Raw genomic sequence first — 13665 nt, 5'->3', positions numbered from 1 at the left:
GTGCCCTTCCTTTCCCCTTGAAAGGAATCTCGACCCATTCCTGATACCTTTCCCTGCTGGGACCAGCAGTCCCCCTTCTTCGCTTTGAGGTAATGCAAAGCGATATGAATGAGGGAAACAAACAGTAAGCAGCAAAGGCATCTCTCTAAGTTATGGAAACTTGCATAAAAGGAAACTTGTGGCAATAGTGAGGTCTTTCATTTCCTATTCTTTATTAAATGACAGGTTGCCAGGAAAGCACTGTCACACATTTGCATGCAGGTTAAATTTCTCAAAATCTGAGCCCCTACAGCGAGTGACAGTGGGAAGTGTGAAAGAAAGGCTCGAGATTCGCTGCTGTGCTGTTATTGTCAATGGGTAAATTTCTTTAGCAATTTGTGGTTCTATTGGAACTGACTGGAACAAATCCAGCCATGAGCTATTTGTTAGTTGGTTTTCTTTTCTATTTATTATTTTGAATGGAAAGCATGATAACCAGGGATAAATAATGAAAGGCATTTTCGTTATCATCATTAAATACCAAATATAGGTGACTACAGAAATCCTAAAATAACTAGACGAGCTCATCATGGACCAACATCTTTCACTTTTCTAATGTGCTTTTGGAGGTTTTGACACCAGGAATGCAGCAGTGCTTTCCAGATAGTGTGGATTTTACCTAGAAATATTATCAACTGAGTCATAATGAACAACATGGTTCACTCTTTTCCCATGGTTGTCTTAATTAGCTGCACAATTTTCCCTGATCTCACTTGAAACAATGTTCAAATTCCCCAGAGGTTTGATTGAGCATTTTCTATTCATTTGTCAATTCTAAGAACTAGTTGCTGGGATTAACTTACAAATGAATATTCCTTCCCTAATTGCTGCAGACAAATGCAGTTTGGCTGCTTCAACTTAAAACAATAAAAATGAAAGTAGTAGTATAATATAATTAATTTTGTGGTGGTAAGCATCTTCTAAGCTGTAAGTAGAGGATGAGACATGCAGCTCCAGAGTTGGACTTTAAACCTACATCTAAAGTTCATTGTTATTAGGAGGTGTCTGAATATTAGGCCTGGAAATGTTGAATTGGCAAACATTTTTCTGTTTTTAATCTTTCCTCTATGTTTTCCAGGGGAAAAAGCTGATATCTGTTAATATTCTCCTTCAAACAAACTGGGAAAGTTAAAATGTACCTTGGGTTGCAGTAAAAGATGGTTGCAGTAGGTTGATCTTTCCCATGGCTTACCTTGAGGGACTTTACTCATGTCAAAGGCTGCATAAGATGCTGGGCATTGGGGGACACATTTGGGGAGGAAATTGGCAGCTCCAAGTGTCCTTGTCACCTTTCTACAGGATGTAGCCCAAGGGCAGCTGGTGGGGAAAATGATTTTTAGGCTTGTTGCTTGCTTTTCTCAACTTGGCCTACACATCTTCTCCCTTGAAATAAGAGTTTTAGGCTTGGGAGAAAACAGGACTGAAAGCAAACCTCTGGCTTCTCCTAAGTTCCAGTAAAGCAGCCTCTACTCTGAGTCAGTGAGTGAAAGAGTGAGAACACAGGAAGCCAAGCTCTGTCACAAAAGAACCCGAAAAAGGGACCTAAAATATTTTTTTTCAAAGACAGAAGCATTAACAAAATGACGGGGAAGACACAAAATAGAAGAACAGAGAAAGAAGAAAGAGGAAGTAAAATTCAAGGAGGAAAAAAAAATCATAACACATTAGTTTATTTGAAATGTGAACAGACGGCAAAATTGCACACGGCCCATTCTAGTCCAGCTTGCTTGCCAACTCTTCTACTCAAAGACACGGGGACCCATTCCGCCTATTTGTCTCAGAACCTTTAAAATGGGGTCAGGAAATTTGCTACTTGGGCTTAGCAATGTGCTGGTTGTCTTTGTCCCCCACTCTGCATCTATCTAGGTGTTTTGCATCTAAGAACATTTCAATAGCATTAAATCATCAACAACCTAAAAGTCATGTCTACACCTGCAAAGTGAAATGTGGAATTGAGATAGTTTAGAGAAGAAAAAGGGATTTTTGAAAACAGACCCAAATGGTCCATATGAAAAAAAGATTTATACTTTTGGGCAAGACTCATGGCCCACTGAATTTGATATTTTGACTCTAAGGGTGTATCACAGGCTGTGGAATGAAAGGGGTATAGGTGCCCAGAGCCACTCAATTGGTTCACTGGTTAACCACCCAGCTCTCCACTTTGTCATGGTGGGTCCTGGAGGAGTGAGCTTCATGCTACTGATTATTTACTTGCAAAGTGGGTGTTGTGCCTGGGTGATACCCTGCCGCCCTATGCAGTGCAGTAGAACACAGCCTAACTGTGTTCCTCACTCCACCTCTAACACTTGAATGAGATAAAAGCCTGCTTAACACAGCATGTAAAGAAAGACTGAGTTCTGGCCACTCAACTCCAGACTCCTAGAGGTGTTTGACCAAATGGCCATCAACCAGGTGTTTTGGGTTTTTTCATTTGATAAGTGAGGTAAATCGCAGACATTATGTAAGGAATATGTACAATAGGATTTTCCCCGGGATTTTTTCTAGTACCTTTATCCCTGAGCTGGTGTGGCCAAACCACACCAACTCTGCAGGCCACATTGTTTAGAGTCATTAACAGTTTGTTTCTTTTACCCCATCAGTTGTTGTACAATGCACAGTTGCACTAGGGTCTCCTTCAGGTACTTTGGGTGGTTTTCAAGAATGTATCTATTGATGCCCATGAAGAAGTCATCTTGAACAAGGGCATCTGTCCTTTCTTCCTCCTGAGCTCTGGTCTCTGTCAGGGATATCTCTCATCAGAATCTCCATCCCAGCCCCAGTATAGTTAGTGCTCTGTGAAGTCTCAATATATATTAAAGGCTCATGATAATGGGAATTTCATCTTTGACCTATTCTTAGAGATGGGCAATGATAAATACACCGGGAAGCCAACATTTCCCTCACTTAAATGGAGAACGCTCCAAGATTTAGTCATTCCTGATGATGGCAGGAAGAGACAGTCAGGTTGACTATCATTTGATGAATTTGGAAGGGTAGAGAGACAATCAAAATAACCAAGATCCTAATTCCTTTTTACTTCTTTCACACACAAATGTGATTTTAGTAATAAAGGCAAACAGTTAATTGGGGGAATTTTCCTTCTCAATTTGGGAGGAAACGCTTTCCCAAGTGAGACAAATGACCATCCTTTTTCTTTCATAAGAAACTGAGTGTATGTTTTCTCACAAAACATCTAATGTGTGTGTGCATGTGTGCTCGCGTGTACACGCACATGGACACATTGCATGATACTTACGTTGGTCTACTTTCTGCAGAGGATCAACTTTACTGCTTTCTCTCTTTTAAAAGTATCCTTTCAACACTAAATATTTCTTAACCTGCGTGAAGGCAATATTCTATATATTCCCTAAAGTCTATCTACAACTACCTTTCCTGTCTAGCCTGCTATGTGGACCTCTGTTCTCTCTGAATTCCAGAAATGCTTTTGAAAACTAGCACCTTTTAAAAATAGTGACTCTGGACGCCCTCTGCCGTCTATTGTTAAGTTCTTCAGCTCTGCTACTGACAGCAAAGCAGGAAGTTGGCCAGGGATTATTGAGAATACACGCACACAGCCAGCACTTGGGCAGGCAATACAGAGATGGGGTTAAAAACATGACCTCCAGCATCAGACCTCCTGGGTTCAAATACTGTGCTCTCCCACTCTCTAGTGTTATATCCACAGGCAAGCAACTAAACGTCTCTGAGCTTCAGTTTCTTTATCTGTGAAATGGGATAATAGTACTTTATGGGGTTTCCTAGGGATTAAATGAGATAAAGTGCTTTGCACAGGACCTGGCAAATGGTCTTATTATTATTTGAAATGTAGTTTCGCTCTTGTCACCCAGGCTAGAGTGCAATGGCGCAGTCTAGGCTCACTGTAACCTCCATCTCCTGGGTTCAAGCAATTCTCAACCGTCTCAACCTCCTGAGTAGCTGAAATTACAGACGCCCGCCACCACGCCTGGCTAATTTTTTTGAATTTTTAGTAGAGATGGGGTTTCACCATGCTGGTCAGGCTGGTCTAGAACTCCTGACCTCAGGTGATCTGCCTGCCTCGGCCTCCCAAAGTGCTGGGATTACAAGCTTCAGCTACCTTGCCCAGCTGGTAAGTCTTATATGTTATCTATTTTTGTCTATAATCTTTGTAATTTTATGAACCCTGGCTTTTTATAAGCCCTGTTTTTGTTGAATTCTGTATCACCTAAGGACCAATCTGTTAAAAATCAATTATGCTCCTCTAAATTGGAAATGACATTTCCTCTGCTCTCTACAGCTTTTTTATATAATGACAAGCTTTTTAGGCCAAAGCCTCATGATGCATGCAGCCATCTTGCTACCAGCTATAACCAGAACATACTCCTCACCCTACCTGACATCAACCCGGTAATTTCCAGCTATAAAACGGAAGCTTAACTTAATCCTCTTCAATCTTCATGGCTACATGAGTCTCCCTGGGACGCGGCAGAATACATCAGCAGGTTCTGTTACTATTAGTTACCAGGAATGAGACTTGCACTTGTGGATTCAAAATCAAATTGAGTTGTAGGGCAGTCCCTTTGCAGGGGTTATGCCTTCCTTCGTGCTGTCAATTGTAACAGATGATGTTGCTGTCTAGGGGTAAGGGCTACTTTGGGGATTGAAAGACAGGGTGATGCTGTGCTCTTCTGGGTGAGCATCTTGGCCTGACTTCCGTCAGGAAAAAGGAATTAGGGAAGACAAGAGATTTACAAAGCATCACTCTACTCTGACAATGCATTTCCAGGCAGGCCCGCAGTTCACAGACCGTGATGCCTGGCAGGCCATCTCAGAGGCCCCTGGTTCTCTTTCTTCTCCTGATTAAATGAGGCCTTCCTCTCCTATGCCAGAGCAGCCAGCTCTGCGTGTTTCAGCTGCAGGGCAGTGACTAGCACGTAAGCATGTGGTTCCCTTTCCCTCTGGGCCTTCTTTCCCCATCCCCATCTTTAATGGCTGTGGTAATGCTGCCTCTGAGGCCCTTGGAAGAAAGTCAGCTGGGCAAGGCAGGCCAAGTGGGGAGGTGAGCAGTTCAGCAGCGCTTTGATCCTCTTTCATTAGCAACTTGAAAGTCACCTGGAACCGTTGTGCCCACCGCCTACTCCCCCAACCCCTCGCCAAATCACTTGTCAGATTAGCTGTGTGCTTGGAATGTCTGGGGGGAAACTCCCATGGATACATTACTGCAAGATACAGGGGCTCTGGTCCAGTACATGAATGCACTGGCCAACCCAGGACCCCCACACAGGCAAATCATTCTACTAGTCTGTGTCTTGGCTCTGTCATATGTAAAACCGGGACAGAAACAGCAACCAGTTTATGAGAAAACTGTGAAGTGCCTAAAGTATATTGTGGCAGACTGTACATATTAACTAAAATCTGCCGTTAATTAATGAAATCACTCTTTCAAAAAATATTAAGAACCCATTAAATATATAAATAATATGCAACATAAGCACCTTGGGGTCATATAAAACAAATGTAGAATACTCTGTTCTTCAGGAGAGACCAGATATGGAGAAAAAGATCTGTAACAATACAAGGCAGTGTACTTTATGTATTAAAATAAATGACACAGACAACTGGTTTTACAAAATACCAGCAAAAGGTCTTCCTTTATACATGCCACAGGGTGCTATGAAGATTACCCTAGACTTAGCACTTATCCTAACTGCAATCATGTGGTCATTTGTCCAGTTATCTTTTTGATGTCTGTTGTTCTGCAAGCTCCATGGGAACAGAGGACATTTTAAAAATCTTCTTGTTTTGACTCCATGTTATTGAATAAAACATATCTCAATCAGAATACACCAATTTCCATTAATTTTTGAGAACACTTTTTTGAGCTAATGCCATTTAAGCCAATGTAATTCCTTGATTCATTTTCTATGCAATACAGTTGAACCACTTCCTTTTAAAAAATATCATTTCACTTTTATTTTTGTGAAATCATTTCCCTAGAATCAATTTTACCATGATTTGGTTCCTCACAGTTTCTTATGCATATCAAATGTTACTGATGATAGCCTTTGCCGCTATAAGCTTTTTTATGGTTAGTTTATCTATGAAGTGTAATTTCTCTGGATCAAATTTATAGGTAGAAATGTTATGAAGGAAATTTGAATTGCGGGTTATTTTAGTCAAGTCTCATGTAGTTTTGCCACAACTGGCCTTAGTTTGTATGGATTTCTTTATGTATATTTGAAAAAAATAAATGGATATATTTTTCATTGTCTTTAAATCCTAATGCCTTGGAACTCTTGATTCAATTAATTCATTGGTGGGCTTGGGGTCAGCATGAGAGAACAGCAGAGGAAAGGTACTTATTATGTGTAGGGCAGACGGCAGAGACTACAGACCTCAGCAGTGGGTGCTGGCATGACCCTCTAAAAGGCCTGCTGGGCCCAACACTGCCTCAGCACATTATTTACTCAGGAGTCCAGAGACAAGGCCAGACTTCCCACTCTTCCCCCTCCTCACAACTGAGACCAGAGGACACAGAGGATGAATCTGAAGCCCACAACTCCTGTCCACAGAGACATACAAGACACACAAGCTTTCTGTTATACCAACTATTCTTAAAGTGTGTTGCCCAGACTAGCAACAGCATCATCTGAGAATGCATCTGTAATGCAAATTCTTGGGCCCTGACTCATATGTATGGAATCAGATATTCTGGGGGTGGGGCCCATCAATCTGTATTTTAACAAGCTCTCCAAGTGATTCTGATGCCTGTTCAGGTTTAAGAGCCACAGCCTTATACTCAGCTATCATCTTGGCTATGAAAAGGTAGGAGGAAGATACGCAAAAAGATTGAACATTTACCTCAAAGAAATCAAAGACTAAAATATCCTTTTAAGCAGGATCAAGTCTCCCATGACTCCTATTTTCAGTATAACCAGAGTTCATAAGAAGTTTTAGTTCACTGCAAAGAAATAGAGAAGCCTACATTTTTGCCCACCCGAATTGTAGCCGGTACATCCTTACCTCATTATAATATCCCAACAATATTCATTATGAGTAGTTAAAGTTTGTATTTACTTCCTGAATCATCCTCAACAAAACTATCAACAAATATGGCACAGGATTGTTTTATTTCACGACCAAGTCCATTCTTCAGTAGGAATTTGACCACTCTGTAATGAGCATCTCCTACAGAAACAAAAAGGTCCCTGGGAGTCAACGTGGCAGGCTAAAATTTTCTGTGTTGGGACAGAGATCTTGTCTGTCTTTTCCCTGTGGCATGTAGAGTCTTTTGTAGTGCCTTGTCCTTTGTAGATTCTCAAAATAGATATGGTGAATGGAGAATCCTTGAGGATTTAAAGAGCTTGCAAATGCCTCATTGAAAAAGTGACACGAGTTAGACCTTGAATAATAGGCAGAACAGGATAGAGAGTGGGGACACTTTAGTTGGGAGGAGGAAGGGATACACAGTGGGCTGAGCAAAACTTGGAGTCAGGTCTAAATGTGGAAGGTTGGGACTGGCTGTCTTAGTCTCTTCAGGCTGCTATAACAAAACACCAAAAACTGGGTGGCTTATAAATAACAGAAATATATTTCTCACAGTTCTGAAGGCTGGGAAATCCAAGAACAAGACGCCGGCATTTGGTGTCTAGTGAGAGCCCACTTTCTGGTTCATAGACAGTGGCTTTTTGCCATGTCCTCGATTAAAGGAAGGGGCGACCAAATTTCTTTGGGCTTGTTTTATAATGGCACAAATCCCATTCATGAGGGCACCACCCTAATTCCCTCCCAAAGGCTACATCATCTAATACCAACACCTTGGGGATTTGGATTTCAACATATGAGTTTGGGGGGACATTCAGACCCTGCACTGAGTGTATGGTATTAGAGAGGAAAAGCTGTCCATGGGGGACTAATATGACCAACATTGTTATACAATATAGTTAAATGAGCTGGTGAGTTAAATAAGTACTAATCCTCTGATACATTCCCTACCATGCTAGGCACCCAGCAAACAGAGCAGAAAGGACAGGCATGGCACCTGAGTCTAGTGAAGAAAACAGACGGTGAAAGGCATATGATAAGCACTTTGATAAATGAGGTACATGGGGCACATGGGGAGTTCACCTAACCAGGTGAGCTAGACCAGAAAGCCTTCTCAGATGAAAAGATGTCTAAGCTGAGACCTGAATGATGAGTAGGAGTTAGCCATTCCACAAGAGGGGAAGAGGGGCGTAGAGTAGCAAGAGTTGGAGCTGGGTGGACAAATGTGGGCCAGATTAGGAAGGACCTTCTAAACCATGTTGAAGAGCCTAAGCTTTATCCAGAAGCATGTGAGGTCCTCAGGAGGTTTTAAACGGGAGAAAACAGACTATCTACGACAGTTTCACAGAATTTATTCTTTGAAATTCCTACCACTGAGATGGGATGTATGCTCCTTCCATTTGAATCTGGGGGCGCTTGGGACTTTAGTGGAAGTGATATTATGTGACTTCTGAGACTAGGTCATAAAATGTAACTGCTTCTGCCTGGTCCTCTTGGGACAGTCACTCCTAGTACCTAGCCACCATGCTGTGGTGAAGCTATGTGTAGATATGTTCCAGCCCCAGCACTAGCTGAGGTCCTAGCATAAACTGCCAGAAATACTAAGGAAGCCTTTGAGATTATTCCAGTCCCGGCCACAATCTGATGATGACTATAACTGCATGAGAACCCGAAAAAGAACTGTCTGGCTGAGCCCAGTCAGTACTTAGGAAAATGAGAAATAACTCAATGACTGGTGTTGTTTAAAGTCACTGAGTTTTGGAGTGTTTTCCATACAGCAATCAATAACCAGAACTATCCCTGATATCACCTAATTAAGAAGATATCTTTTTGTCTCCTTCTAGTAACTGTGCTGAACTCACCATACTGATTTCTGGGACTCTGGAACAACAGACATCTATAGTAAGTAAAAACAATCTACAAAAGCACATAACAGAGTTAAGGAATAAGATGTTCTGTCCAATCAAATATTTTCGTTAATGGGATAAGTAGGCCAGGTGTGGTGGCTCATGCCTGTAATCCCAGCACTTTGGGAGGCCAAGGCAGGCAGATCACTTGCGGATAAGAGTTAGAGACCAGCCTGGCCAACATGGTGAAACCCCATCTCTACTAAAAAAAATACAAAAAATAAGCTAGTGTGGTGGCACACAACTGTATTCCCAGCTACTTGGGAGGCTGGGGCATGCGAATTGCTTGAACCCAGGAGGCAGAAGTTGCAGTGAGCTGAGATCACACCACTGCGCTTCAGCCTGGGTGACAGGGTGAAATTGTGTCTCAAAAAAAAAAACCCAAAGCAGAAAAAAACAAGTAAATGATGTAGGCAAACTACTGCTTATAAAGAAACACCATTTTTTCAAAGGAATTACTGAGTTTTAAAGAATGAAATGCCCATCATAACCTATACTGAACACTTTTTTATTGGATTTTTAAGACTTTAAAATCATCTATTACTTTGGGGTGAACACTATGCATATAGTACTCTCTTAGTACCTCTGTACTAAGGTTTCTGGGAACAGGTGGAATGGACCAGTTATTCCAGTCGGCTGAGAAGCAGCCACCTGCTGCTCAGGGCAGCAGGGATTGGGAAGCTTGTTGCTATTTACTGCTCACAAAATTTGGTTATTTTGCTAATGAATGGTTGTTGGCTAACCAAGGCTACACTCACTCACAGCACTGGAGCCATTTGAACTGTGAGAGTTGGAGAAGATGAAAAGTAAGTTGAGGGGACAGGAAGCATGCCCTATTATTCCCTAAGACTGAAAGTGGAGAAATCCAAACACTTTTTTTTTTTTTGCATGTGCAAAACACCAGACACATACAGAAACAATTAGGATTCTATCAGGGCAGAGAATTTGTTTCTCTAAATGGGGCTGTTCAATGTTTCACAGAGCACAAGGAAAAGAAATTCAATATTTTTGAGCAGAAGGAAGAACTCATTTGTTTTTATAATTCCTTAACTAGTTTCAAACATATTGCATGTACTATGTGCCAGCCACTATCTGCTTGCTTTATATTCCCTATCTCATTTCATCCTCACACCAAGCCTAAGAGGCAGATACTATTATCCCCATTTACCAAATGAGGAAACTGAGGATGCCCCGGGCCACACAGTCACGGGGGCCCTTGTTATTCTGTTTCTTAAGAGCTGCTCCTTTTTCTCCTCTGAAAAGAGACAATGTAGTACAGTGGGAAGGATATTAGACTAGGAATCTGGATTCTAATCTCAGCTCTACCACAAATCAATTATGCCAATGTGTGACTCTCATATGTGGATCCTGTCCTCAGGTGGGATTGTGATCTCAGACCTGGATTCAGCAAACACCTGAAGCTGTGATTCTCTTACCGGGACACAGTCTACAGTTGAGATTGGGCCTGTCTTGCATGGATCGTTTCCTTAACCTGAAAGATGAAGGAATTAATTAGGAGACTCAGAAGACTTATCCTAGTCTACAATTTCTGATTCTATAATCCTTGCCTCAGAACAACCACCAAGTGAACAGTCTTAGTTTTGGAGGTGGCAATGAAGAGTCTGCAGCAATCTTGGCAGACAGCTCCTGAGGTCTGAGCAACCTCTGGGCTTTCTGAAACAAAAGGAGCAAGTGAGGTGGGGTCACTGTGTATCTTCTGCTTACTGGTGACCAGATACAGTAAAATTCAACACATACTGTATTTCAGACCATCATAAGTATGAAGCAGCTTTGAACTGCTCTCATGGCACATTTTTTTTTTTTTAATATGAGGCATTCAAGAGAGAAAAATCATTAACAAATAAGGTAAACTATAGGACTAAATATTTATTATCCACATAGAAACCTAAGCATTATGTGGTTTTTAGTGGCACTTATTTTGAAAAGCACATGGCTTACCCATGATCAAAGCAGTAATCATTTAAATTTGGCTTACTCAGCAGTCCTAAAGGCTAAATTCTGGTTTTGTTTGTGCTGCTGAGAAAACAAAACAACCACAATCCCATCAAGTTTGCTTATGAACCTTATTTCTCTTGTTTTTCAGAAAATCTGATCCTACTAAACCTTGAATGAAGATTTCAAATCTATATGCAAATACACATAGGCATTATTGTTTTGCAGATGGAAAGATGAGGGCTCAAGTCATAGACATATATGACGGCAGAGCAATGAGAAAATCCTGGGCTGTTTTCTAACATGGTAAAATAGGGTTTCAGATCTCCTGAATTCAGCAAGGATGTAATTTGCAAGTAACTACTCCTTTGAAAATCAGAGTTGTCCACACTTGTAGTGAAATTCATTTCTGATGGTGCTTACTGGGTTCCACTCTGGTGCTGGAAGCTGAACTGGAGACTGACCATGTTCCTTCAAGGATCCTCAGCCATGCAAAAGGGAAGCGCCTTTCTGAGGGAGCCAAGCTTGCATCTAGACCTTCACAGTGGTGCAACATAACTTCTCAGAGATCGGCATGGTATCATTCAGTGAATTTGGGAATTTCAGGAGAAGACCAAGTGTCAGCACACTGTCTGCTGAAGTGCGATGCCTGGCTTCTCAGGAAAGGCAGTAACTCACTAGAAGCAGGCCCCTCAGATCCATAGGTGGACTGAAACCAGGGTTACTCAGCCAACAGGGACTGGCTGAGTGGCTGGAAGGTGCGACGGCTGACCATCCTCTTGTTTAATAGCAATGTGTGGGATTTCCTGTCCCTGGGGGTGTAGCAGAGCACAGCATCCAAAGAATCAGTGGTGATCTGGCCAGTGATGTGCAGTATCCCATAGATCTCATCAAATTTGGCCACAAGGGCAGGCACATCCTTCACTTTTTCCCTCACTTTGGCCAGCTGGAAAAAAGCAAGAACACATCATTACATCTCTGCAAGATTTCTTCCTTGTTCTTACTATAACCCTAAGAAAAAGAAATGGACATGAACAAAAATGTATGGTAGGCCAGGCGAGGTGGCTCATGCTTTAATCTCAGCAATTTTGGAGGCTGAGACAGGAGGATTGCTTGAGCATAGGATTTCTAGGCCAGCCTAGGCAACACAATGAGAATTTGTCTGTAAAAAAATTTTTTTTAAAATTAGTTGGTGTAGTGGGAGGATCACTTAAGCCCAGGAGACAGAGGCTGCAGTGAGCCGTGATCATGCCACTGTACTCCAGCCTTGGCAACAGAGTGAGTCTTAAAAAAAAAAAAGTATGGTATACACCTAAAATGGTGAAAACCAGGGTACTGGGGCACACAGACAGAAGTATTACTATGAGGGATTCCAAAAGCTACACACAAAATTCAAAATTAGTACTTGAAAATCATACCTAATATAAAAAAAAGGAGGGTTCAAATAACACATCATATATAATGAAACAAACCAAGTAAAGGAGGTCATATACCAGTGGAATCAACTTTGTTCAATGTAATGATTACAGCAGGAGGAGGCAGGGCCAAATTACATAGGGCTTTATATATATTCCACAATAAGTTTTTTGAAATTTATTCTAAAAAAGCCATCAGAGCATCTAAAGTGGGACATGATCTCATTTCTGTTTAAAAAGTTGCAGAGAATGAACTGGAGTGTACAGAAATGTGGAGACCCACATCATAACCCAGATAAGAAAGGATGGTAGTTGAGATTGGGAAAGGTACAGAAAAGAAAGAGAAGTACACTTATGTGAGGTATATTTTGGAGTTTACACTGAAAGGACTTATTTTTGAATGGGTGAAGGAAAGGGAGGAGTCAAAGCTATCTTCTCAATTGGGGCTTTAATAGCTGGATGATGGGTGCTACCATTTCCTGATAGAGAAGTCAGGGAGGCGAGATTTGGAAGGGAAAATCAAGAGCTCTGTTTGGACGTAATTGAGATGGCTGTGAACCATCTAAATGGGTATAGAAGGTTGTTGGATATACAAGTCTGGGGCATGAAGGAGAGGTCTAGGCTAGAGGCATACGCAGTATAGTCACAAGTATATGATGGTATTTAACCCCAAAAATGGGTGAACTAGAATGGAGAATGTGAAGCTGCTTTCTGAATAAAATCAGTATTTTACTTAGTTCAATCCTTATCAAGGGTACAATCTCAACACATTTCTTGATGGAATTTAATTGGGATCAAGCTTCCTAACAAATCCTTTGCCCCTCTTCCACCTCTTCCAAATATATAACACTGTTTGCACCTGCATATCTTCCTTTTAGACAAGGGCTCCCAACCATGCCTGCGGACAAGCAGCTTAAGCACTTCTTAATGTTCTTAAAAAAGAATAGCTTGTTTAGTCCTCATGTTCAAGGTGAAAATGACTTAATGTGCAGCATATGGCTTCTAAAAGCAGCAGAGCAAACATGCCAAGCTGGAGGTAATTTTGATCTAAAAACTGTAACAGTTCTGTTACATAACTACACAAATAAATCAGCAATTCTTTTCAATAGTCCTGTGGTGATATAATAGCACCTATGATAGTTTATAGTCTTATCTCCCTACATAACACTTTTTAAATAACTGCTGGCATAAACATTAAATGCACCATTTGTAAAATGCAGACTTTTACAATATAGGACTCCACTTGCAATCTCACACATATATATTTAGAACTAGCTCAAAAGCTACTGGAGTTACATGAATCAATCCACTTCTCATCAAGCTGGTCC

At 41.3% G+C, this 13665-nt stretch overlaps 1 protein-coding gene across 4 annotated transcripts in view; it reads right to left on the bottom strand.

Annotated features, from left to right (window-relative positions):
* Positions 1-13665, bottom strand: part of PTCD2 (pentatricopeptide repeat domain 2) — a 110829-nt gene that overhangs the window by 60459 nt on the left and 36705 nt on the right. The window contains exons 10-11 of one of the 4 annotated variants that reach the window (XR_009211798.1): positions 11346-11868; positions 10406-10461 (exon numbers count right to left, since the gene is read on the bottom strand). Coding sequence is in view for 2 of the 4 variants with exons in the window: in XM_032145302.2 (XP_032001193.1) it covers positions 11644-11868 (225 nt within the window). In the remaining 2 variants the exon portion in view is untranslated. Of the gene's footprint in view, positions 1-1539; positions 11869-13665 lie in introns of those variants that run through there. The other 3 variants (XR_009211797.1, XM_032145302.2, XM_032145303.2) reach the window with 3 other exon arrangements.

Source organism: Hylobates moloch, unplaced genomic scaffold (assembly GCF_009828535.3).
Source record: "Hylobates moloch isolate HMO894 unplaced genomic scaffold, HMol_V3 SCAFFOLD_23, whole genome shotgun sequence".
Classification (NCBI taxonomy): Eukaryota; Metazoa; Chordata; class Mammalia; order Primates; family Hylobatidae; genus Hylobates; species Hylobates moloch.
The sequence above is the reverse complement of the archived record's forward strand: the minus strand, read 5'-3'. Positions and strand labels throughout refer to the sequence as shown.